Here is a 26,331-nt window from a genome sequence, read left to right as displayed (position 1 = left end):
GCCCCCTCCACGGCCCGAGCGCCCGCTCGCGCGGCTCCCACAATGCACCGCACAATGGCCCGACCGCCGCCACTACCGGGGCCTGAGCGGGCCTGGCGGAGCCCGAGCGCGGCCCGGCCCGCGGCGCGGGGCCCCGAGCGCGGTGAGTGCCGGCGAGGGCCCCGGGGGACGGCGGGGAGCGGGGCGGGAGGCCGTCTCGCTGCGCCCGCGCGCCCGACACCCGGAGCGGCGGCGCCTCTCCTCTCGGGCCCCACGGCGCGGTCGCCTACACCCCCGACCGGGGGCCCCCTCCACGCCAGTTCGGGCCCAGATAGGCCCCAGGGTGACGAAATCTCTCCCTGGAACCGATACCTGGGTTGGGGGACCGGAAGAAACCCCACTAGCTCCCTCCCTACCGAGACCTGGAGACGCAGAGCCTTGAGGGTCCCCTACTCTTGACCCCCAGGCTCCCTGGAGACCCAGATAACGCGCTGCTGACCTTACCAGGGACCCGGGTCTGGGGGACGCAGATAAGCTGCACCTGCTCCCTCCCCTCAGACACGCCTACTCGGACCCACATAACCCCCTTTCCTGCTCCAAATAGTCGCTTTTTACTCTCTGTTTCGTTTTCCAGAACCGCATAGCCCATTTTGAGACTTACCTCAAATACCTGGTTCTGGAGAACCCAGATAAGCCCTACCTATAATTCCTTCCTCAGTGACTACACTTCCGAACCTTATCATCTATTTGGTTACCCGTTTTGAGACCATTGAAATTCAGAGAATTCACTTCTATCTTCAATCCCTGGAATCCTCCAGCCTTTATAACCCATCTCTTCTTTCTTTCTTTCTCTTTCTTTCTTTCTTATTTTCTCTTTCTTTCTTTCTTTTCTTTCTTTCTTTCTTTTCTTTCTTTTCTTTCTTTCTTTCTTTCTTTCTTTCTTTCTTTCTTTCTTTCTTTCTTTCTGTTGGCCGGGGGGAGGTCCCTTAGAGACCCAGTTAAGTTGCTAATGATTCTCTATCACACTTGCCCTTCCTTCCCATCCCTGAGACCTCCTCCAGACTTCTCCCTGAATTTCTGTGCCTTCTCCCTTCTCCAGCAGGCGTCCACTCCCATCTCTCCCAGCTCCCGGGGAGTTTAACCTTTCCCACCACACAGTGGAGTGGTCTAGAAGCTGCCGGAGGAGCCTGGTTATTCCCTGCAAATCCAGTCCCCTGCTATGGCCCCAGCTTGGTGGGAGAAAGGGACCTGTAAGGTGGAAGATGAGGGGACAACTGGGGAGGTTGGGGGGGGGGGTTGCTGGTGCTTTCACCTGCACGAGTAGCCCATCTCCTGGCTTGTGTGTTTTTCCATCTTGTTAGCTTGGGACTGTGATAGAGTCTGGCCTTGGATTTCTAACCCTGCCCCCCAAGGTGAGGCCACTAGATTGCTGGGGGGGGGGGGGGGGAGGAATACTAGGGGGTGTCCAACCAGGTTTCCTCGTAATGAAAATGGGGCTGTAGTGAGCTGCAGCCATTTGCTCAAGGCCTCCGCAGGAGTGGGAGGCAGCGGGATTCAGAGGAAATAGTGAATCAAAGGGACTCCGAAGAGGGCCCATCTACAGTGACAGAAGAACTAGCAGCCCGAGAGTAAATCCAACCCCTGCTAATCCTGTTTGATGTCTCTTGGAATGATGCAAGTCATTGAGACTCTCCAGCCTCCCTGTAATTTAATTCTCCCACCACTCTGGAGTGTGTGTGAGAGAGTGAGTGAGGGGGCAGCTATGCTCATTTCCCCTTTCTCACTGTTTTCCAGCCAGTCGGTGTGTCTTTTGGATTTGTTTCTGGTGCTGGGGTCAAGACCTGGGTTTTTTTTTCTTGGTCTATTTATAATTTCCCAGTTGCTATTTTGGGCTCTGCTTAAGGGAAGAGTCTGTCCACCCTAAAGAACGTTCCAGGGTGTGTTCCCGGGTACGTTTCCTCCTGGGCAGGTGTTGAATTGAGTTCTTCAGATCCCCAAGTAGCTCTTGGGCAGGAGGGATAAAAGCTATTTTAGGGTAGTCACTGGAGTGGAGCTGTTAATCCTCTATGGGTCTCTCTAGTTAAGAACACTTAGAGATTAACGCTTTCCTTGCTGCAGGGGGGCTGCTTCTCCACGGTTTGGGGAGGGTTGGGACAATTTAGTGTGGCGGCAGAAGGTGGGAACGTGCAACTGAGTACAAAGGCAAAGATAATAGCTGCCTTTTGTCGGGGACTTACAGCAAGCCAAGCCCTATGTTGAGCCCTTTGCATACCTGACTAAAATAATCCTCACAACAAGCCTGTGAGGTAAGTATTTTTAGCTTTACAGATGAGGAAACAGGCTAATAATGGAGAAAGAACGCAGTTTCTATAGAGATGATGTAACACCATAAAAACTATAGTTTCGTCAGGGCAGCAGGCATCATGGCACACAACAGGACGGACAGACTGGAGAGCAGTTTGTCTCCTTTCGGCTGCCAAAGAGGGCCTTCGGGAGTTTTTAGAAAGCACTTGTGTTTGGGGCGCGGAGCCTTAGTAACAGAAGGGACTCAGAGAGAGAGCTCCGGCCCGGGACACGGTGCTGGAGGAAGAGGGAGCGCAAGGGCGACTGGCTCGAGGGGATGTGCTGGCGGCTGATGGCGAGGGAAAAGGGGAAGGCTGCCTTCTGGGGCGACGCGAAGGGAAGGAAACTCACTCAGAGGCCTGAGAAGTAACATTAAAGGGGGGGAAAAAAGAAGTACTGCTCGGGCCCTGTGCGGAAAAGAGGCAGACACAGTGTAGACGGCACCGCATGTGTGCGCACACTTTGTGTCAGACGCGTCATCCTCTGTGAGACCATTCTAGGTAAGGAGAAGACGTCTTTGTCTTAGAAACTGAGGAATCTGAGATTCAGAGAAACAAAGTAACCTGCGCCTGCTTTCACAGCCAGTAAGTGGCAGCTCTTCGGATAGCAAGTCCAAGGTTCTTTCCGCACTACCTCCCTCTTCAGATCAGGCGCCAGAAGCGATCTTTGGATGAAAATACACCGAGTTATACCAGTAACTGGGAGGGATTGATTGTGTTTGTTTTATGGGAACAGGTTCCGTCAGCTTCTCTACAGTTGTTAAGGTTAGAGTGTGAGACCAGAAGAGCGGCTTTGAAAGAGAAGCAGGATTCTTTCAGTTTTGCCCAGGAAGTCTGCAGGAGAGAGGCCCAGGAATTTTCCTAGAGGAGAGGACTTTGCAGACAAAGGACAGAGGGAGAGAGACTAGATTCCCAAAAGGGTTCCTAAGGTAACACCGGCAGCAGCCTGTCGGAGACTATGGGTGAGGGCTTCCCCTGTGCCTTTTTGAAAGGATACGGGGAATAGGATCAGGGTGTTGGCTGTTTTCTTTTTAAGGCCATAGCCCCATTAAACGCAGATCAAGGCAAGCACATGGCTGCCTCCCTCCTTTGGTTCTGTCATTACAACCTCTTGAGCTCTCCTTAGCCACCACCAGCCTCTTTCCTAGAAGCCCATTACTCACTCTTTCAGAAGCAGCATACTAAACTGCTCTGTCTTGTTTGTGCTTATTCAGGAGAACAGAAGAGGTGTATGTGTGGGAGGTGGGGGACGTACTGTTCTCTTTCTGAGTTTGTGTGGAATTTCCAGGGCTAGGCTCCCCTCTCATGTCGGCCAAAGTGATGCGACCTGCTTCCCTCTGGCTGCCATTCCCAGCTTTTCAGAGGCTGAGATGCACGGTTTTAGATAGCAGCGGGGAGCAGAACTTGACTTTGAGGGTGGGGTGAATTCCCTCCAAAGTAGATGTTCGAATTCACGCTTGCTCTCTGCCCGATTCCAAGGTAGCGTAGTAATCGCTGGTTTTATAAACAGGTGATTCCACCCTTGAGAAGGAGGGACTTAACCCATGAAAGGCAGACGTCAGAGGCCTTGGAGATTTATAGTGAAGCAGGCAGATATGCCACGATGACTCGAAGGCTCAAGTGGGACTACTTTTTAGCACTGCCTACCCCTCCCCGGCATGTGACTCATGCAAAATGCAGCCACCTTTGTGCAGATCTTTCTAGGCAGATCTCCACTCGTGATGGGGAAATGTTTATCATATTATACCGCAGTGTTTCTTCAACAAGAGGAATGGTTCCTGAACAGGACGTAGCTCACGTTAATGATGAGCAAAGCTCTCTGGGGCATGAACCCGCTGATCCCATCATCTCGTTCACCGCCAGTCTGTTAGATGAATGGTCACTGTAAGCAGCAGGTGCTAATGAGCTGAGCAAGCATTCTGTAGCCCACAGCTGTTTGTGCGGTTGGAGCCCTCCCCAGATTCTCGTGGACAGTCCCCACTGTCCTTTGCTCCCTTCACATGGGAAAGCCTCATGACCAAATTTTGGCATGACTTCTTCAAAAGGAATCCCCCTGTTGTAGCAAGTTGCTTTGCAGTTGGTAATCTTATTAGTGTGAATGTGGGTCTGTTGTCCCCCTTTGGAGAGTCGGTACAGTAATCTCCATCCTCTCTGAATTGATGTCAGGAGAAAAGTTCTGTCATCTTTGCTCCAGTTTTCCCCTTTCCCACACCCCTCCCCTCCCCTCCCCTCCCCCTGCCTCAACAAGAGAGAGGATCAGACTTCAAGGTGTTGGCTCCCCACTTTGGAAGAGCTGTGACACCAGTTTAAACCAGAACTTTGTGAGCATAAGTGAGCCTTGCATCAGCTTGCATTCAGTGACTAATTTACTCATCGAACGGTAAGAAAGTTGAGAGTCCTCTTCTAGATGCTAAGTGTATGGAAATGAAAGAACTGTGATCTGAGCCTTCAAAGAATCAATTTGGTGGAGGAGTTCTAATGCTAGTATGCTTCCTGCTCATAATGGAGAAATATACGTGTGCTACAAAGGTCTGCAGGAGGGGCTGCTCAGCACGCGGCGTGTTGGACGGCTTTGCTAAAGAAGCATGGCCTGGGAGACCCAGAGAGGTGGTGGAGGGTGGGATGGGACCAGGACTGGTTTAGGAGAAATGCTGAGTCTGCTGTTGCCTCCTCAGGCAGAACCTCTTATTGATGTGCTACTGAGAAACACATCTGGCTCAGGGGCTGTCTTTCCAGGGTGTAAATTTCCTAAGCAAAAGCTTCTCCTTCCTTCTCTGTTGCCTTTTGGGCATTTTATTGCTCTTTAGCACCTTCATGAGGAGGAGAATTGTGGAAAGTAGTGGGGGGGGAGGAGAAGGAGGAGGAGCTGCCATCTCTAAATTTAGTGGAAAGGATATCAAAGTGAAGTCGGAAGAGAATATTTGGAGTTTAGGGCTTTTACTTCCTTAGATTATCTCGTTTCTTATTAGCCTAGGTAGAACTAGTAATAATGGTTACCATTAAGCACTTATTAGGTGCCCAGCCTTCTGCTGAATACTGTGTATTCATTATCTCATTTAATCCTCGAAATATCCTTCTGATTTGGGAGATTATTAAACTCATTTTGTAAATGAGATAGCTCAGGGAAGTAATTGGCTGAAAGTCACGGGGCTTTGAAGTGGAAGGGCTGGGATCGGAACGGGATCTGTCTGCCTCCAGAGCCCATGTTTTCATGGTATTGGGCTCCCTAACACCAGGTGTTCTGATGTTTCAGGTGAAGAGATTGTTTTCTGAAGGCTGCTGCGTTGGAGGCTGTGACAGAGCAGAGAGCCCGTGTGGAGCTGATGGGGAGGCTTTCTGAATAACATGGCCCTTCGCCATTAGTCTTGCCATGACCACATTTTTCACCAGCGTCCCCCCCTGGATTCAAGATGCAAAGCAGGAGGAGGAAGTGGGCTGGAAACTAGTTCCCAGGCCTCGGGGCCGGGAGGCGGAGAGTCAAGTGAAGTGCCAATGCGAAATCTCGGGGACGCCCTTCTCAAATGGGGAGAAGCTGAGGCCTCACAGCCTCCCCCATCCAGAGCAGAGACCGTATAGCTGCCCTCAGCTGCACTGTGGCAAGGCTTTTGCCTCCAAGTACAAGCTGTATAGGTAGGTGACGCTCCCATACCTCTTCCTGCCCTGAGGTTCCCAGAGGACAAAGCCAGAAAGACTCCACTGAGTGGGAGGCTTTATCTGTGACAGAAGAGTAGACGTTTATTGGCCCATAAGTGTACCCTGAACACCAACAATTTGAAATCCCTCACTAAAAGCTACCGGTGGTATTTGTGTTCAGACACTAGACTCTGATGGGGAAATATCAGACCGTCATGAACAAACTAGATTAAACGATGTTTTCAGTACTACTCTCCCCACCTTTGCCAGGTAATGCCAGGTAATGTTAGCCAGAAATTAGAAATCAGTCTTAACTTGAGAAGGAAAAGGAGACCCTCTGGTCCCATCTGTAAATTTTAAAGTGGAGGCTCAGAGTGGGGTAGTAACTTACCCAAAGTCCCATAGCATCTTTGGTCCTGCAGTGCCTCTTCTGAACCAGCCTGCTACTCACATGATTACTTCCGTCTCTGTGGAATCTCTGGTGTCCTCTCGGTCAGCAGCTTTCCTGAAACTTTAAGCCCAAGAGCCCTACATAAAGTGAAATAGAATGTGAAAGTGCTAGTATAAAGTAGATATGGCAGAGCAGCTTGGAAGGGAGGGGGGCCTGCCCCAAAGTGATTTTGGCTTTATCCTTGCCTTTCCATCAGAGGAACAGGAATATGCCCTTTACAAATGAGATAGACTGCCTGATGCACACTGCTTCATCCACTCATCTAGCCAACTCTAATTTATTGAGCTCCTGCTGCATACCACACATGGTGTTAAGTGCCCTGGACAGAGTAGTGAGCCAGATGGGGGTGCTCCTTGAGTCTATCTTAATAGTGGGGACAGACCACAGACAAGTAAATGCATGAACAAGATGACCAAAGAAAGCCTCAGTTCTTGTCTGGAAAACAGTTGATAGGAAGGAACTAAAGCAGGTAACAGGGCAGCGTGACCAGGATTGCCCTCATGACAGTTCTGTGGTCCTCAGGAATGCTTTGATAACTGTGTGCTCCTGTGTCTGAGGTGGACTCCAGTTGGGACCATCCTCTTAGACTTCCTTGGTGACAATCTGGGTGTCTGCGAGAGGCTACGGGAAAGGTCCTATAGGGTCTGGGAGGCAGGAGCTCTGACTCCAACCTTAGTCACTGCGTGAGCTTAGGCGAGTCACTAAACCTCTTAGTGCCTTCGTTTCCTCGCTTGTAAAATGAGGAAAAGGGACTGTGGGTCCATCAGCACCTCCCTCTCGTACATTACCGTGTCTGATATGTCACAGGAGGTTAATAGTAGCTCTCAATGGTGCGAGCACTCACACGTAGCCTGAGGGTAATGGCTACATTTGATACCTTCCAGGTAGGAAGGATCACTGGGTGCTATACTAGAGACAGCTGTGGTATACCTGAGTGAACCCAGGTTTCAAGGACTGTGTTCAAATTCAGTTTCTGCCACTTACTGACGTGGGTGGGGCTGTCCTGTGCTTCGGCCTCTTGTGGAGAACAAGGTTAATGACAGTTCACACAGGACCTGGCAGATGGTGGGTCCTCGAAGTCTTACTGAGTTGATTCTGAAAGTCCCGTAGAGCTCTGGATTGTAACTCCTGCACTCTGAGCTCCTGTCCCTCCAGATGGGAGCAGGTAAACCAAGGAACACTGAGGTGCCATACCATGGGAACACTTTTTTAAATGTTGCTGGTTTACACGGCAAACACTTTAAATGGTACAAATGAGCATTCAGTGAAAAATGCATTGTCCCTATGCTGGAAGCTACCATTCTCCCCAGAGGTATCCAGTGGGGTCAGTTTCTTGTGTATCCATGCTAAGACATTGAAATATGTATTCCCTTCCCTTTTTATTTTCACAAGGGATTAGATTACACACACCAAACTGAACTTCCTGTTTTGATTTAACCCCTCATTATGTTTTGGGATTGTTCCAGATAGAGAAGTTTAGATTTTTTCTTTTCAATTTTCTTTTATGGTGTCATTGAAAATTTTTTAAATATAATTTTTTGAAAAGGAAATACATTCACATAAAATTCACAAGGTGTCAAAAGGTATAAATGAAAATTCTCCATCAAAGCCATAAGCTTCCCTATCCCTTTTCCCCATAAGGAACCAGTGTTAGTTTCTTATATATCCCTCCAGAAATATTTTTAAGCACATACAAGCAAACATACATCTGTTTTCCCTCTTTTCTTATGCGTAGTACCATTCTGCATGCACTGTCCTGTCCCACTGCTTTTTACCACTTCATTGTATCCTAGGAGTTTGTTCCCCATGGGTACATATAAAGCTGCCTTTTTTTTTTTTTATTTGAGTCATTTTTTGAACTGATAATTTATTTCACCGATTCCCTATTGATGGACATTTAGATTGTTGCTGATTTTTTACTACTACAAACGGTGCTGCAAAGACTAGGAGTACATATGTGATTTTGCAGGTGGGTGAGGATATCTATAGAATATAGTTGGCATAGTATTCCATTGCGTGTCTCTACCATAATTTTTGTATCTACTTCCCTGTTAATGGACACCTCAGTTGTCTGGCCAGCCTTGTGATCTCCTTTCTTTCTCCTCTGTCCTCCATCCCTACCCCCAGGCACATGGCCACCCACTCAGCCCAGAAACCCCACCAGTGTATGTACTGTGATAAGATGTTTCACCGCAAGGACCATCTGCGGAACCACCTGCAGACCCATGACCCCAACAAAGAGGCCCTTCACTGTTCTGAGTGCGGTAAGAATTACAATACGAAGCTAGGCTACCGGCGCCACCTGGCTATGCATGCCGCCAGCAGCGGTGACCTCAGCTGCAAGGTGTGCCTGCAGACCTTTGAGAGTACCCAGGCCCTGCTAGAGCACCTGAAGGCCCACTCACGCCGAGTAGCAGGTGGTGCCAAGGAGAAGAAGCACCCCTGTGACCACTGTGACCGGCGGTTCTATACTCGTAAGGATGTGCGGCGGCACCTGGTGGTGCACACAGGCCGGAAGGACTTCCTGTGCCAGTACTGTGCCCAGCGGTTTGGCCGCAAGGACCACCTGACACGTCATGTCAAGAAGAGCCACTCGCAGGAGTTGCTCAAAATCAAGACAGAGCCAGTGGACATGTTAGGCCTCCTCAGCTGCAGCTCCACAGTCAGTGTGAAGGAAGAGCTGAGCCCTGTGCTATGCATGGCCTCTCGGGACGTGATGGGGGCCAAGGCCTTCCCTGGCATGTTGCCCATGGGCATGTATGGCGCCCACATCCCTACCATGCCCAGCACGGGCATGCCACACTCCCTGGTGCACAACACGCTGCCCATGGGTATGAGCTACCCCCTGGAATCCTCACCTATCTCTTCCCCAGCTCAGCTTCCTCCAAAATACCAGCTTGGATCTACCTCATACTTGCCCGACAAATTGCCCAAAGTGGAGGTGGATAGTTTTCTGGCGGAGCTTCCTGGAAGCCTGTCTCTCTCGTCCGCTGAACCCCAGCCCGCCTCACCTCAGCCGGCGGCAGCTGCGGCCCTCCTAGATGAAGCACTGCTCACCAAGAGCCCCGCCAACCTCTCTGAGGCCCTCTGCGCTGCTAATGTGGACTTCTCCCACTTACTGGGCTTTCTTCCACTCAACCTACCCCCGTGTAACCCACCCGGGGCCACCGGAGGCCTGGTCATGGGCTACTCCCAGGCCGAGGCCCAGCCCTTACTCACCACTTTGCAAGCTCAGCCTCAAGATTCCCCGGGAGCTGGCGGACCACTGAACTTTGGACCTCTGCACTCCTTGCCTCCTGTCTTCACCTCTGGCCTGAGCACCACCACCCTGCCTCGTTTCCACCAGGCATTCCAGTAGCCCCCAAGGAGGCCCTCAGCCCAGTCTTAGGCTCTGTCAGGGAGCCTCTGTACCCACCCCATCTGCATCTCCCATGAAGGCAGCTGAGCTTTCAGAGCTGGGTTCAAAAAGAAAAAAATTCCAGTATCTGTATGGAGCACTTGGTTTGGGGGCTCAAGCTCCAGGATCAGTTCTGGGAGGAGCCTTGAGCCCCAACCCCATGAAAAGATCTCATACCATAGAACTTCAGGTATTTTTACTTTTACTTTTTTTGATCTGAATCGGGAGCCACACTTCGCCCTCTCCCTCTCCAAAGTGTCAGAACCTCCTCCTCTTTGGAGAAGGGGGAGGCCTCTTGGAGACACAAAGGGTTTCACTTTGGATGACCTCGAGAGAAATAGCCCAAGAAGCCCGCCTTCTGGTCCCAACCTGCAGACCCCCACAGCAGTTGGTCAGGCCCTGCTGCAAAGGGTCACTTGGCTCCGTCGCCTGCTTCCCACCAATAGGCAGGAGAGAGGGCCTCTGTCCTGCCCACCAGCCCCGTCCCTCCTGTAGCAGCACCTCCATTTCCAGTCAGTGTTGTCCAGCAACGGTACCGTTTACACAGTCGCCTCAGACACACCATTTCACCTCCCTTGCCAAGCTGTTAGCCTTAGAATGATTGCAGTGAACATTGTTTACACGCCGTGAATTCATTCCCACCAGTCCAGTCCAGTTGGCACCAGCCGGAACCATTTGGTACCTGGTGTTAACTGGAGCCCTGTTTACAAGGCGGAGTCGGGTCTCACTGACTTCTCTTCACTTGAGGTCACATTTTTCCCCTGTGGGGAAATAAACTGACTTTGGACTGCTTCAGTCTCTGCCATCTTCCATGACTGTCTGTTCCTGCCTTCCTCGGCAGTGTCTGCGAGACAGGCAAGAAGATTGGAGCAGGTTTCTCACAGGTCTGCAATTCTGTTTTTCTCCAAGTACATCATGAGCCCTCCTCCTCCTCTTGAACAGGAGAGAGGAAGAAATGAAAGGCATGCCCGCTTCTATCACCCTCATTCCCCAGCCCCCACCCCAAACATCATGAGCTGTTATCATTAGTCTTGGAAGGAGGGACTCGGGTTCTAAGCTGGTTGGATAGCAAAGGAGAGGGTATGAACCCCTGATTTGTCTCTCCTGCTTGTCCCTTTTCCAGGAAGTTGTGGAATTGTTGCAAGAACAGTCTTCAGGAAGTTAGGGCTGGGCAGATAGTTGAGTCCTAACTTGTGGGTACGTCATTGGCTCCCATACCAACCTTTGTTCTTATCCACAATGTCCCCACTCCTCTACTTTGCAGTTACAGTGGACTCAGGGCCACTGTGCATAGGCCTCTCTGCTCCCCATCAAAGTAATCCCACCTTCCTCTTGTGGCCCCCCCTCAATTTGCCCCCAATACTTAGCAGGGTTTCTCGCAACAGATGACTCACTCTTCTGGCTTGTGGGGCTCCCTGCCACAGAAAGCACAGCCCTTGCCCAGCCGAACCCCATCCCTGCTTCATTTCTCAGTTCCGCACGGGCTTTACTCTCACCACTCACAGAAGGGAGGCAGCTCAGGGACCACCAATGTGGGACCCTCATGAGACACCTCCAGTCTGATTCAGAAACACACTTCTACCTCTTTACTGTTAACTTCTACACATGCAGCCAGTAGTTTCTGGGCACTTTTCTCAGCGGTGCCTCATGCTGGCTTTTCCACTAGGGTTTCAGGACATACTACCAAGGAACTGCCTCGGCCTCCGCCCAGTCCTCACACCCCCTCTTTCCTTCTAGACATCACTTTGCTTTATCATCAGGAACTGAGCAGGTCCAAGACCCAGGCTTTTGCTTCAGCCCAGGCCAGTACTCTTTGAGGTGCAAGCCTTAAAATGTAGCTCCCTGGCCCTTGATTGGAAGCAATGTGGAGTGAATAAGCATGTTTTGATTTAGGCAGGGTAGCTTGGGATACTTTTGAAAAAACAAACCAGATATAAAAATGTCTGGCAAGGTTAGGATCAGACTAGGTGATTTGCTTCTAAAAATTCGTTTCAGTGAGTCCCAGGGACTAATTAAGGTTTATTTTTAAAAGCGTCCACCTTGGTACGCAGTCACCTCCTGCATGCTGTGCATGTTATTGGGACTCGTATTATAGGAAATGGTACGTGAGGATCCAAGCAGGACTCAGTGCTGCCATTCTCCTTATTGTCTCTGGTCTTCATCACTAGACCCAGCAACCCTTCATCCGCTCCCTGCCACCTTCCCTGCACACCTCATTTATAGAGGCAAGTGGGCCTCTGGCCATGGAGTATAAAATCTCAGGCTTAAAGAGTCCACTCTTCCCTGCCTGTCTCTCCTGTCCCTTCCTTGAATTCTCTCCCCCACTAGTGATGCTGGGAAACTCCTAGAACAGGCAGAGCAACTATTTAAAGCCTTGTAAGTGGGGCCTTGCCCCTTCTCCCCTCTCCTTCCATCCTGTTTCTCCTTTACTCTTCCGTCAGTACTCTCACCCCACACAAGGAATTTCCCTATCACTGTGAACTTTGCTGGTACAGAGGAACATCTGCCTTCACCTTTTTTTGGACCATAGCCACCCAGCTGTTTCTTAAACTTCCCTTCCCAAAATTAAAAAAAAAAAAAAAAAAAAAAAAAAAAAAAAAAAAAAAGCCTTATTGGCCTGGTTGTTCAAAGGATAAAAATAGCTTTATCCTACGTTCAGTACCAAACCCACTTCAGTACCTTTACTGAGGCCATGAGAGCCTGAGGGGTGTCTGCCCACGACAGGAGCCATGGCATGTGGCAGAGACCAAACAGGGACCAGGAAAAAGGGGTGATGACCCCTTTCCCCACCACCTCCAACCTCTGTCAGCGATGAGTTGCCTTGAACAGGGGGCGGGCACCTCGCATCCTGCACACAGCTGGTCAAGGTTGAGTGCAGTCCTGGGGGCCAGGGGATGACCTACCCAGCTGTGTCAGCTCAGGATCTGTGCACATCTTTTAAAGAGGGAAGAGGTGGGAAAAGGAGCACCAATGAGTTTCCCCCCAACCTTATACAAATGGCATTTAATGGAAATCCGGGAAGCAGGTGTGATTACTTTTTTGCTCGTAGATATTGTCCTAAGTTGAAATCTTTCCACTGCCCTAAACTTCTCCTAGTAGTCTGAATCCTTGCCGCCCCCCCCCCCGCCCTTTCTTTTTGGTAGCTGTTTTCCCCATTCCCTCTACCTTCCCTCTTATCTAGGAGCTGTCTTTAAGCACGATTTTTTTTTTAACAGTTTATATTGTACAGGATCAATATTTTGCTTTTTAACAAGGATATTTATGTAATAAGAAACTTTGCCTTAGGCAGGTGTTGGCCAGAAAAGTCCAGATTCCTCTGGGACCTCACCCTGGCCTCTCCTGGAGCTCTGAACCTGCTGTGGAAGGAATTGGCTATGACCTTCACCACTGGAGAGGAGGGTCTGTGGCAAGGGAAGGGGTGTTCCGGTTCTAACAGGAGAAGGATTCACCGTGATAATTTAGTGCTTCTGTGGAGGGGTCTGGAAGAAGTATCCCAGCCCAGTTTCTTCAGATGCAAGCTCACTTCCATAGCTGCCCCTCTCCACCTCTAAATATTTGGCACTAGAACTCCTGAGACACCACTTCTCATTTGCCTCCCTCCCTCCTGGTGATCAAGGCTTTGGGGCCACTCTTTCGTAATGCCAGATTATTTAAAGAGAAAAATACAAGACAAAAACCTTCTAGCACTTTGTAAACACAGTGAATAACCTCTTGGAGTATTTTTGGCTTTATATAAAACAAGGTTTTTAATTGTAAAATATAAGTGCCATTAGAAAATGCACAGGGCGTATCTTTGTTAAAGTAGATTTTTCAATGTTTTACAGAATTACATTTTCAAAAAAAGTTTTTATAATGAAGTTGTTTATTAAAAACTTCTGAATGATGCGTTTTGAAGTTGTGAACCTGTCTGATTGGGAAAGGGTTGGAGAGTGCCTGGGGAAGAACTGGAAACAACAGACATCTTTAGCATCCCAGGGGATGGTGAGTGTAGAGCAGACAGTAGCAAGCCTTCACATTAGCACCTACAGACTTTATACTTTGAAATGAAAGATCTTGAGCTAAGTGGCATCATGCTATCACTTAAACTTGGATGCAAGAGGAAACTCTCATTGGCCCCATGAAAATTTCATGTAACTAAAAATGCCAGATCTAGCACAGTCTTTAGGATGGATCCAGCAACTCAAACATGGTTGGTCATTCCTATTTCTCTCCACCCTCTTGTGTAGTTGGGACTTCATCCTCAGGCCCTACAAAGTGGCTCATCCCTTTGTGTAGGAGTAAATTGCTGCCATGGCTCCATATCCGTCATTCTCAGTGCTGACCAGGAAGAGAAAGGAGAGAGGAGTCCTTGTATTCACAGAAGTGCCCCCCACCTCCCAGGCATCTCCTGTCTCACTGGCCTTGAAAGGGCTCTGTGCTCTCCCCCAAGCCAGCCAGCAATTGCAAGGCTGAGATAGGAGTGGTTTCTCAAAGGAAACTGGGGCTTCTGTTAGGATGAAGAATGGATACTGGTCGTCCAAGAAAAGATGTCATCCATTGCCCGAGGTGCACAGCTGGCAAGTGACAGAGCTAGGACCTGACCTTGTCACACTTGTACCTACTCACTGGGTTCAGACAAACTGTTGAAAGGCTGACGTGGCTTCTGACCTTGCTGCTTTGCCAGTCTAATGAAGGTAGTCCTCATCATCATAGGCCCTGCAACTCGTACTGAGATGCTCCTATCCAGGGCTCAGATTGAGTATTCTGTGGTCTGGAGCCACTGTCCACAGCCACACAGTCCTGAGTCCAGCCCAAGAGTCCATGGGACGTTAACAACTGTTAATGTGTGTTATGGGTGTTTTGTGTACAAAGGCAGTGGGCTAGCCCTTCATTTCTTTGGCCTTCCATTTACTTGACAAAGATTGAATGTCCACCCCAATGGGTCAGATCCCTGGCTAGAGCCCCAAGGGAATACACCTTGCTCTCTAGGGAGTGTATACCCCAGGATGGGTCTGGGGGCTCAGCGCCACCCTATTCATCGGGCGGGAGGAGACTGAAAGCTTTCTGGAGGAGGTAGCAGGGACTTTCGGGCATAGGGGGAATTAGGTGTGTTGACCTCCATAAGCCACAAGTTTGGGAGCCAAGACCACAGGAGTGCAGATGCATTTGCAGGATCAGGGCTGCAAGGCTGGTCCATCCAGGCTCTTATCCTATCCAAGCACATTCCCTGCATTTCAGACGGGTTCACTTTTGTGAAATGTCTGGTATAGAGCAAGAGGCAGCCTCTGGGCATTGGGCAAGGTGAAACAATGTCCATCTTTCAGTCTACAAGCCCAGGAAGATACAGTTTGTACATACAGATGCCAATATGCTCCCCGTTGCCAGCGTTTGAGACCTTCCCTTGCCCCAGATCCTTGTACTCCCAAGTTTGTTTCTTCCTTTCTCTATAGAAGTACTTGGAGCACCTCCACGTGCCAGGTAATTACCATCATCTGCGGCTTCCAGTTTGAGTCTGCATAGTCTTTTCTGCATGTGCTTGAAAATAATTTACCCTGTGCAAAGCTGCAAGTCTCCTACAACTGCCCCAAACCACAGTTGAGTGTGGGTGCCCCGTGGCCCCCAGTGTCCACTGCCGGGAAGAGTAATCGCCCGGCGTGGTCGCTGTAATGGAAAGTTCTATGTGTCCGTGACTGGAGTTGTGCCTGATCCTTGGTGCCCACTCGGAACTATTCCTTGCTTGGTACACCCCTGCAATTCACCCCATCTCTATCGCCATTGTCCTACTAATGTTGGGGCCAGTTCCGTCCGGCGCTTGCGGTTGCATCCCCTTCAGGCAGCCCCGTGCCACTCAGCCAGGCCGGCAAGACCCTCGTCCCTCGCAGCTAGGGGGACCTCTGCGAATCACACCCCGAAGGAGGGTGCGAGGAGCGGAGCGCGCCCCGAGGAGGAGACCGCGCCTTCCCACCTCCCGCCATGGTCCCGTAGCCGCCGTACCGCCCCTCCGGCGGGACCCGCGGTGTCGTCCACGCACCCCCAGCCCCTCCAGGCGAGAGGCTACCTCAGGTGATGGCGGACGAGACGGCGGGGGGCCTAGAACCGCCAGGCGCCCGTCGCCCGACCTCGCCGCTGGGTCAGCTAAGCCGCTGCACGCGGGCGCCCCGCCCCCGCCCCCGGGACCACCCCGCCTGTCACCGGGCCTAGTCGGACCCAGGCCCCTGAGACCCGCCGCGCCGAGGTTGGGGGGCGGGGTCGCGGTCGGGAGGCGGCGGGAAGGCCGAGGAAGTGACGCCTGGGCAGGGCGCCATCTTCCTGGAAGGGGCGGAGGGGCGGAGGAGCGGAGGGGCTGGTGGGGGAGGAGGACCCGGAGGTGGGAGTGGCGGTGCAGCGGGGCCCATAAACCTGATAAACCTGGAACGCCCAGCCGCGGACCTGCTTGAGGCCATCCGGTGGGAGCTGGAAGCTGTGAGTGCCCGGGCGGACTGGCCCTACCTGCGGCTGGAACGCAGGTTTGGACGCATGCGCCGTCTGCACTTGGTACGTAGGCGCTTCATCATCCAGAATATTTCTGGCTTCTGGGTCACTGCCTTTCTGAACCACCCGCATCTGTCAGACATGATCAGTCCTCGTGATGAAGACGTGCCCTGGTACTTGGTGAATTTGGAGGTGAGGGAGCTCAGGCATGCCAGGATGCGCTGCAGTTTCAAGTTTTGGAACAATCCCTTCTTCTGGAACAAGGTGTTCGTGAAGGAGTATGAGTGCAGATCCTCAGGACCGGTGGTGTCAGTTGCAAGTCTCATCCGATGGCACCAGGGCCAAGGAACCCCCTGTTCTGGTACACAGGAACTGGGACACTGTTCGCAGCTTCTTCAGCGGGTTCTCACAGAACAACCTCCCAGAGGCTGACAAGGTTGCCCAGATTATTAGAGGACTTGTGGCCCAAACTCCTGCAGTACTACCTACTGGGGGAAAGACACCCCCCACCCCACGCCCCGCGGAGCCAGCAGAGGTCTAGCAAGGTGGCGCACAGAGGCCCCTCCTATGTCCTGCAGGTACCAGTCTGGCTAAGCCCTGCACTAGGACCTGGCATCTACATAAGACTGCCTTCTGCCTCTTGTGGACCTGTGCTCAAGCCAATGACATAGCTCTGCTGTCTGCTTTCTCTTTCATGCACCCTGGCCCCTCCGAACATTCAGTGGACTCTGCTCCAAGATTGTGGCCTCCGTGGCCAAGCTCTTTTGTTTCCATGCGGCCTTTGGGCATCACATAGCTGTCACATGCCACAGTTCTACCCAGGCACCCAGCGCTATGGATGTGTACTCCCATTATCTTTGTGGCCCCAGCCTGCTTCTGATCATGGCCTTCCCACTCCACACCTTTTTTTTTTTTTCTTTTTTTTTTAAAGCAAGCTCTATGTCCAATGCGGGGTTTGAACTCAGTGATTCTGAGATCGAGAGTCTCATGCTCTACTGACTGAGCCAGCCAGGCGCCCCCTTCCCACCCACTTTTGACAAGGGCACCCACAAGTCAGCACTAGGAGGACCAGGGCCTCTTTGAGGCTCACTACTTCAAGGCCACAACACGTTGGGCTTCGCATTTATGCATCCAGAATATTGGCTGTGGCAAGCTGAGTCTCATCATCCAAGAAGGGGATGCATTTGGTGCTGCCTGTCAGCCAGTCTTGGACATTCCATAGCCTCAGGGCCTCAGGACTGCAGGACCACATGATGAGGTCAGGGCTGTGAAGCAGTGGGCAAGGCATTCTTTGTGATCACACTGCTTTTCTTACCCCTGCATTGGTACTACCCCACGGCCTGCTATCCGCTTATCAAGATCTGTGATATCCTGCCAGTGTTTGGCCATCATCCCTTCTGAGTTCCACCCAGGCTCCCACCGCTGCTGCCTGCTCCCAGGTCTGTAAGGACCTCAACAACCGCCTGCCAATGCGCAAGAAAACTCCCAGCCCCCTAGGAACTCTGCCACACTGGCATATCCGGGCATGTGCTCAAGGCAGGGGCAATGATGGGGGTTCTTTCCCAGAAGCCTACCTTCCTGAGCCCCAGTCACTAGGCCCACACAGAATCCCCTGGGCCCCTGCCCCCATCTCCAGTCTCTGCCCGTCTTTAGGCTGCCAGGTTGCAGTACAGCAGGGCTGTTTCTAGTCATGGGACCTGTCCATACCTGCTCAGATCTCACATATTTCTTTTCATTTTCTTTAAAATGACAGCTCAAAAACAAACAACTGAAGAAGCAAGCTTCTTAAGAACAGCTAAGGAGACTGTCTTTCTTGTTGAATTTGCCCCTCTTTGGCTCCAGAGAGGGAGGGCTGTGCTGTAGACCCCTGGGCTGGATCTTTGCAGCCTCTTTACCCCCTTCAGCAAGGGTCCCCAGGGGTGGGGCTGTTTCATCGTTTTGTTTGGTGCTGGGTTCTTTTAGACCAACTCTAGCCCCGGTCTCCTTTCTTCTCCTTCCACTGGGTCTAACCCCCCATGGTGGGATTGTATAGGTAGAAGAGCTTAGCTGCTTCCTGGAGTCCCCCTTCCCTTGGAAGGCCTTGTCCTCTGCTCTCCAGGACCTGGGTATGGGGAGGGGAGGGCTTGACACAAAACACAGTGGCGGATGCTTTAGGCAGGGGAATGCAATCGAAGCCAGAGCCCGCTGGAAAGGCAGGGTGGCTGAGAGCCCACAGGGTGTAGGGAGGAGAGCCCCCTGATTCTTCTGAACTTTTCTGATTCACCAAGATGTTTTTTGAATTAGAAGAATTACTAACTGAACACTGCAACTTTAGAGGTTCTCTTGGCCCAGGTATGACCTGTGCATGTATAAAGTTAATGCTGTGTGTTTTTCATTTCACTGCTTTTAAGTAAGACCCTAGGCATCTCCTTCCCCTTTTCCACTCAGTGGAGAAATTGAGCTGTCCAGGCCTGCTTGTTGCTTTTAGCTGAGAGCATTTACAAGAATGTCCATGTAATGTTTCTACACCACACCATTTGGAAACTCAGATGGCTATTCGTGATTGTTATCAACTTGTTGTGGCCTGTTAACATAGCCCTGTACTTAGAAGTAGTATGAATAAGGGTTTTGTAGGACTTACGACTAGAAACTGTTACCATGTTCTGAGGGTAACCTCCAGAAAGATATCGGTAAGGTCTTGATGATCCGGTACCTGGTGACCATGTTGTAACTGACATCGCTGTAACTGACGTGTCTGCCTCTAAACAGAGAAATGTTCATGGGGTGGCTTTATCCAATGAGAAGAGGAGTCATGGCACTTCTGTCTTCTATCTGCGTGATTGAAAAATAAAGACCTCTCAGTCTGGGGAAAAAATGATTTGGATCACGATATTCCCCGATCCAGAACCCTCCATTGGCAGAAAAAAAAAAAAAAAAGTCCTGATTCCTTGCCATGGCTGACAAAGCCCAGCATTGTCTGGCCCCTGCTGACATCTCCCGTTGATCTCTTCACTCACCCTGCACCCGCCTCTCTGCTGTTCCTTAAACACACTGAACACGTCCCGGCCTCAGGGTTTTTGAACTTGCCTTTCTCTCTCTCTGGAATTCTCTACCTGCAGATATTCTCATCTCTAGCTCCCTCAATTCTTTCAGGCCTCAGTCAAATGCCACTTCTCCAGAGGCCTTCCCCACCCTGCCTGTCTAAAGTCATCTACCTCCTATATCTTCTCTCCTCCTCTTCGTGGCCTTCTCCCTATCGTCGTCACTCCCTGAAATGGTCTTGTTTTCCTCTCTTCTTCCTTCCACCTCTGATGGGTCAGGAGAACAGGGGCCTTTCCATCTGCTGCTCTGCCCCCATCACACCTCAGAAATCACTTGTGTGAGTGAATGACTGTATCCAGATGTGTCAGGGTATTACCCTGGGCCCTGACAGAGCAAAGAATGAGGCATAGTTCCTGCCCAAAGGATTTCAGCTGGGCAGAGAAGGGCGAGGGCAGTGCAGGGTAACCATGTAATTTGTTGTTGAGTTGGAACACATCTGGGGGCGAAAGAGGCACGACTAACAATTATGCTATTAGTCTGTAACCTAACCGGTACAGAATGATCACCCCAAAGAGACTAAACCCAACCAAGTCGAGCTTGGCATGCAGCTCACCCCAAGTGTGTGTGATAGATCGGAGGGTGGAGACTTCCCTGAAGTTGGGACACAGGAGCTGGGGTATGAGGAAAAGGCAATAGTTCAGGTAAAGTGGGGCTGGAGAGGGAATTCCTGAGAGAGCAAATGGCATGACCTGACCAAAGGCACTGGGGTAGAAGATGCGTGATGTGTTCAGGGCATAGCATGTACCCTAGGTGTGGCTGCTTGGAAGAGACAAGGCTGGGGTGGGGAGGGGGGGGTAAGTTAAGGCCATTTTCTGGAAATAGGAACTTTGAATTCAAAGCCAAGGCATTAATTAGCCCATGGATAGTGAGGAGGAATATTAGATGTGGTTCGGAGGTAAGAGAGTTCACAGGGCAGCTGGACACAAGGAGAGGGGAGTGTCTGCAACTCCAGCTCTCTAGTGTCTTCGGTTTAACTTCAGGCTGCAGCTCTTCCAGGAAGCCCTCCATGATCGTCTTTGACCACAACAATCTGCCACCTTCCAAGTACAGCCTAGAACCCAAATTTTGGATACCGGTGCCTGGCTGGGTTACACTCTCTGGGTTTCTTTTTTTGTGCCAAACACCTGTCCGTGATGCTCCCAGGGGAATTAGAGTGAGCCTCTAAACATCCTGGTGATCCTAGAAATTGGTGCCCCATGTCGTCTGCCTGCCCTGCACTGGTGGTTGGCAGGTGCAACTTTGGCTCCTGCAACCTAAATTTGGGCCCAGTTGCATCCTGCACATTGTTAGGCCCTAGATGACGGTGCTTACCAAAGCAGGCATTTACCTGATCTTCCTGCTGCACGGCCGGTGGCACCCTTCTTTCACCCTGTGACTGACCTCAGCAAATGGCTGTGGATACCATGTGTCCCAGCCACCCATCTGGGGCATGAGTCTTGTCTTCAGAACCTACTCCTGCTTACTCACTCATTCACGTATATGAGTACCCCTCCATATGGGGCACTGGAGGGCACAAGAGGACTATTCTGATCTGTGCCCTCTGTGGCCTCAAGAGTCCAATGGTGAGGCTGAAAGCAGTGAATCCAACCACTGACATTTAGTGAGCACCTGCTATGTCCCATGGGCTGACATGGATACAGCAGCCAGGTGGTGCTCAGGACCAGGGTTGGGCCATGTCCTTCCTCTGCTCCAAACCCTCCAAAGCTGCCACCTCATGCAAGAGGAAAAACCAACATGTTCCTCATGACCTTCAAGAGCCTCATGATCTGACCTCTTGTCACCTGTCTAACTTCATCTCCTCTGCCTCGCCTCCTCCAGATCACTTTCCAACAACACCACCTCCCTCTGGTCTTCAAACCAGGCTCAGAACGTTGCTTGCTCCTGCCTCTGCCTGGAACCTTCTCCAGATACTTGCATGGCTGGCTCTCGATTCATTAAGGTTTCTCAGCTCATTGGTTACAATTTTACCTCTTCGGGAAGTCTTCCCTGATGACCCCTTCTCAAAACCACCATGGCTATCCCTCCCTTTCTGTGGTTTGGCTCTTGTTAGGGCACTTACAACCACCTAACGTTATATGCATTTATTCATTTATGTACCTGCCTTTTTCTCTACCTATGTGAGGACCTGTTTTATTCTCTGCTGGATTCCCCTTACCCGGCACAGCTCAGGGTTCAGACACTCTGTGGGATCAGTAAGTACTTTAACATCCTCAAAGTTTAGAAGGGTCTTCTAGATGGGTAAGGGGAAGACGATATCTGTGGGGATAGGAACTCTGTGCGGCCAGTGTAGCTGTTTTCTAGGCAGTGTCTGGGCTCATTCCTGGTTCCTCCTACAGAGCTGCTTACCTGCCTCACACATGCTCCAAGGGTGGAGGAAGGAGGTCAATGTGAGGAGGGGCTTCCTGCTCTGGCATGGAGAGCACCAGGAACCTCTGACCTCAGGTCTTTGTTCACCTCTGCTCTCAGGAGTCCGCCCACTTTGTTGGCCTGGGGAGGAACTTTGGACAAGTTTTTACAATCAGAAAAATCTATTCCGAAACTATTGCAATCAGTCGTTACCTGTAACTGCCCTGATTACGGTTTGGGGGACTTTGATTTTTTTCCTCCAAGGACGTGATTTCAACACAAAAATTCAAGGAAGTCTCTGGTATCTGCTTGCCCTTGCTCAGCAGAACTGAACGCTGACTTGGGTTGGTGAACTTTGAGGCCCCCACCCTACAAGCCCCCTCATCAATGCTGACTCAGGATCTCAAGGGCACGGGGCTGTGGTCGAGTAGGCACCAGGCACCAGCTGGAAGGCTGGTAGGCCTGTGTGCTCTTGATTCCCCACTGTGTGGCCTTGGGCATGTCTTTCTGTAGTTTTCAGCCTGTTTCTCATCTAACAAAGAACTTGAAGTTCCTTAGTAGAGGGAGAAAGTTCCTTTAAGGTGTCCCACCTCCATGTATACCTCCAGCCTGCCAGGTGGCTGGCTCAGCAACAATACTTCTCGTTGTATCTAACAGAAACTCTGACCTTAATTGATTTTTTTCCTTACGTGGATATCCAGAGGTGAGATGGGCTTTGGGGGCTGTGTGATTCAGCAGCTCAATTATGTTTTCAAGGACTTAAGACTTCTTCTCTGATCTGCTGTCTTTCCTGTTGGTTTCATCTTCAACGTGGTGCCAAGTTGGTAGCACTAGCTCCAAGACTCATTTTAGGAAACAGTAACTCCAGAGAAGGCTGATTGTGTCTTCCCATGACTCCCTTAAAATGGGGAAAACCTTGGGGCACCTGGGTGGCTCAGTCGGTTAAGCGTCTGACTTCGGCTCAGGTCATGATCTCACGGTTCGTGAGTTCAAGCCCCGCATCGGGCTCTGTGCTGACAGCTCAGAGCCGGGAGCCTGCTTCGGATTCTGTGTCTCCCTCTCTCTCTGCCCCTTCCTGCTCACGCTCTATTTCTCTCTCTCAAAAAGAAACATTTAAAATTTTGAAAAAATGGAGAAAACCTTTCACAGAAACTTTCTGTGATGCTGCATCTTTCCAGACTTTCCAGATCCTGCATCTAATTGTCCAGAGCTGGGTACAACATGTTCACTCTTGAATGAGTTATGGCAAGAGAGAGCACAATGTCACAGCTTGCTCGGGACAAGCATCAGAGCAGGAAAGTGAAATGGATGTCCACGATGTCCAGTGGGATAGCTAAGGTCATTAACTCTAGGAGCTCACAGTCATAATTCAGCCCTTGTGTGGGATGCCCCCAGTGGCACTTTCACTCCATGATGGCCCTCCGGGTTCAAGGGCGCTGACTTCTGGGCTAGTGCAGGTCCAAATGCAAGGTTTCTGGACCTGAGAGTTCCTTAAGTCTAGCCAACTCACTGCCTAACTAAGTTTCCTAAAAGTCAGGGTCTTTAGAATCACCTTTGGTAGGTGAAAAGGGGATAAATGAGAACCTACTGTGTGAGTGAACTTTTCACTTACCAGAACTGATACAGTCCTTCACCGAGACCCTGTGGTCTTACAGGTAAAAAAAAAAAAAAAAAAAAAGCAGCAGTAGACTTCTGCTTTTAGCCAAGATGGAATAACAAGGATCAGATTTATCCTCTCACCTGAAACAACCAGAAAATCAGATAAAATACATGAAACAGTGGTTTTCAAGGCTCTGGACACTGACCAATTAGTTTTCACTAGAATACTAACCAGCACAAGCATGTGAGGAAGCTAACTAGGGCCACGTAAAGACCATCAGGAGGGATTAAAGGGACTAGTGCCTAGTGCCTAGTGCTCACATGAGTGGGGAATAGTGTCTATTCCCACAGCTATGGCACCGGGGAGAGTATCATGAAGTATTGGGGAGAATACTGAGAAAGGTCTTGCCTTAATAGTGGCAATAAGGGCTTCCTGGCTGGCTCAGTCGGTAGAGCATGTGGCTCTTGATCTCAGGATCATGAAGTTCAAGCCCCTTCTTGGGCATGAAGTCTACATTAAAAAAAAAAAAAAAAAAAAAAAAAAAGCGGCCAATAATTAGCCCTAGAATGAGCACTGCTCTGGAATTGCCTAAAAAAATCTTATGAGCAAGACCCAAAAGGATAAACTGTTTCTGAGTCACTTAACTGTCACAGAACAAAGCTCAAGAGTGTTTACAGGATTACAAAAACATCCACTACCTAACAAGGTAAAACTCACAATGTCTGGCATCCAAACAACGATTATCAGGTCGATGAAGTGGCAGGCAACATGATCCATAATGAGGAAAACAAGCAATCAAAACCAACCCACAACAGATTCAGATGTTAAAATGAGTAGATTGAGGACATTAGAAGTTATAGCTGTGTTTCATGCATTTAAAAAGTTAAATAGACCCTCACAAATACAGTCAAATGATTTTTGACAAAAAAATGCCAACCATTCAACTGGGAAAGGACAGTCTTTTCATCAAATGGTGCTGGAAAACTGGGTATCTACATGCAAAAGAATAAAGTTGGGCCCTTACCTTATACCACATACAGAAATTAACTCAAAACAGATCAAAGACTCAACTATAAGACTTGAAACTATGAAGCCCTTAGAACAAAACAGGGGGAAAGCTTCATGATGTTGGATTTGGAAACGGTTTCTCAGATGTCACACCAAAAGCACAGGCAACAAAACAAATAGATAAAATGGGCCTCATCAAAATTGAACTTTTGTATCTCAAAGGACATTATCAACAGAAAGGACAGAGAACTCACAGAATGGGGGGAAATATTTTGAAAATCATATATCTGATAAGGAATTAATACCCAGAATATATAAAGAACTTAATAACACAACACAAACAACTCAACTAAAAAATGGGCAAAGGATGTGAATAGACATTTCTCCAAGGAAGATATACGAATGGCCAATAAGCACATAAATAAATGTGCAATATTTCTCATCATTAGATAAATACAAATAAAAAATATGAAATATCACTTCACACCCACAAAGATGGGTATTATCAAAAAGAAAAAAAAAGAAAAGAAAAGAAGTGTTGGTGAGGATGTGGAAAAATTGGAACTTTCAGAGTGGGAATGTAAAATGGTACAGCCATTGGGGAAAAGAGTATGGTGGTTCCTCAAAAACTTTAACATAGAATTACCACATGATCTAGCAACTCCATGCCTAGGTATATACCCAAAAGAATTGGAAAGCAGGGACTTGAACAGATATTTATATACCATTGTATACATTGTATACCATGTTCATAGCACCATTACTCAGAATTGCCAAAAATGGAAACAACCCAACTGTCCACTGGTGGACAAATGGATAAGCAAAATGTGGTATATACATACAATGGAATATAAACCTTAAAATGGAGTGAAATTCCGATACGTGCTACAATGTAGATGAACCTTGAAGACATTTATGCTAAGTCAAATAAGCCAGACACAACAGGACAAATATTGTATGATTCCACTAAAGTAGTCAAATTCAGAGACAGAATGTAGAGTAGTGGTCACCAGGGGCTATAGTGAGAAGAGAATGAAGAGTTAGTGTTTAATGAGTACAGAGTTTCAGTTTGGAATGTTAAAAAAAAGTTCTGGAGATGGCTAGTGGTGATGGTCGCACAATATTATGAATGTACTTAATGAATTATACACTTTAAAATGGTTAGAATGGTAAATTATTGTATGCTTTGCATATTCTACACAAAAAGTTAAGTAGACGTATGGAAGATATAAAAAACACTTAAATCAAGTTTCTAGAGATTAAAAAGGCAATGTCTGAGATGAAGACCATACTGGATGGGGTTAATGGCAGAGCAGACATGACAGATTAGTGAATTTAAAGGCATAGCAACAGAAACTATTCAAAATGAAACACAGAAAAAATAATTTAAAAAAGAAAAGAAAGGAAAAGAAAAGAAAAGAAAAGAAAAGAAAAGAAAAGAAAAAAGAAAAAAGAAAAGAACATCAGTGGGTGGGCATCAGCGGTGGGACAACTTCAAATAGCTTAAAATACTGGACAATTAGAATTTCTAAAGGAGGGGTGCCCAGGTGGCTCAGTTGGTTAGGTGTCCAACTCCTGGTTTGGGCTCAGGTCATGATCTCACAATTTGGGAGTTTGAGCCCTGCATCGGGTTCTGTGTTGGCAACGTGGCACCTGCTTAGGATTCTCTCTCTCTCTCTCTCTCTCTCTCTCTCTCTCTCCACATCCCCCATTTGCACTATCTCTGTCTCTCTCAAAATAAATAAACTTAAAAAAAAAAAAGAACTGCTGAAGGAACGGAGAGAGATGGGGGACAGAAAAAACATTCGAAGATATGGTCTAAAACTTTCTGAACTTACTGAAAACAATAAACACACAGTTCTAAGAAGCTCAATGTACTCTAAGCATGAGAAATATAAAGAAGACTACATCAATATCCATAATCAAATAGTTCAAAACCAGTGATATAGAAAAAGCAGTCAGAGGGGCGCCTGGGTGGCTCAGTCGGTTAAGCAGCCGACTTCGGCTCAGGTCACGATCTCGCAGTCCGTGAGTTCGAGCCCTG

At 49.3% G+C, this 26,331-nt stretch overlaps 2 protein-coding genes across 3 annotated transcripts; both read left to right on the top strand.

Annotated features, from left to right (window-relative positions):
- The first annotated feature begins 17 nt into the window (after positions 1-17).
- PLAGL2 (PLAG1 like zinc finger 2) lies at positions 18-13,687 on the top strand. Of its 2 annotated transcripts, none has more exons than XM_060615026.3 (3): positions 18-142; positions 5,575-5,951; positions 8,533-13,687. In XM_060615026.3, the coding sequence occupies exons 2-3, from the start codon at positions 5,692-5,694 to the stop codon at positions 9,761-9,763; spliced, it is 1,491 nt and encodes a 496-aa protein (XP_060471009.3). In that variant the 5' UTR covers positions 18-142; positions 5,575-5,691; the 3' UTR covers positions 9,764-13,687. The 2 variants fall into 2 exon arrangements, with proteins under 2 accessions (XP_060471009.3, XP_060471019.3); XM_060615036.3 differs by lacking the exon at positions 18-142 and adding an exon at positions 1,436-2,822.
- On the top strand, positions 13,685-23,306 carry LOC145715345 (putative testis-specific Y-encoded-like protein 3). Its single transcript, XM_081795133.1, is given in 5 exon segments — positions 13,685-13,783; positions 15,767-15,911; positions 16,203-16,597; positions 16,599-16,702; positions 16,704-23,306. Coding segments are annotated over 5 exon segments (963 nt in total). The 3' UTR covers positions 16,924-23,306.
- The last annotated feature ends 3,025 nt before the right edge of the window (positions 23,307-26,331 follow it).

The sequence above is a fragment of the Panthera onca genome, chromosome A3, assembly GCF_046562875.1.
Source record: "Panthera onca isolate mPanOnc1 chromosome A3, mPanOnc1 haplotype 2, whole genome shotgun sequence".
Classification (NCBI taxonomy): Eukaryota; Metazoa; Chordata; class Mammalia; order Carnivora; family Felidae; genus Panthera; species Panthera onca.
This window is presented reverse-complemented; position numbering and strand designations above follow the sequence as displayed.

What these genes read in the sequence shown, in the direction of transcription:
- PLAGL2 (XM_060615026.3), top strand. Translation starts at nt 5,692, where the DNA reads ATGACCACATTTTTCACCAGCGTCCCCCCCTGGATTCAAGATGCAAAG. An exon ending in TCCAAGTACAAGCTGTATAG is followed by an intron (nt 5,952 to 8,532) that starts GTAGGTGACGCT and finishes CCCTACCCCCAG; the next exon opens with GCACATGGCCACCCACTCAG.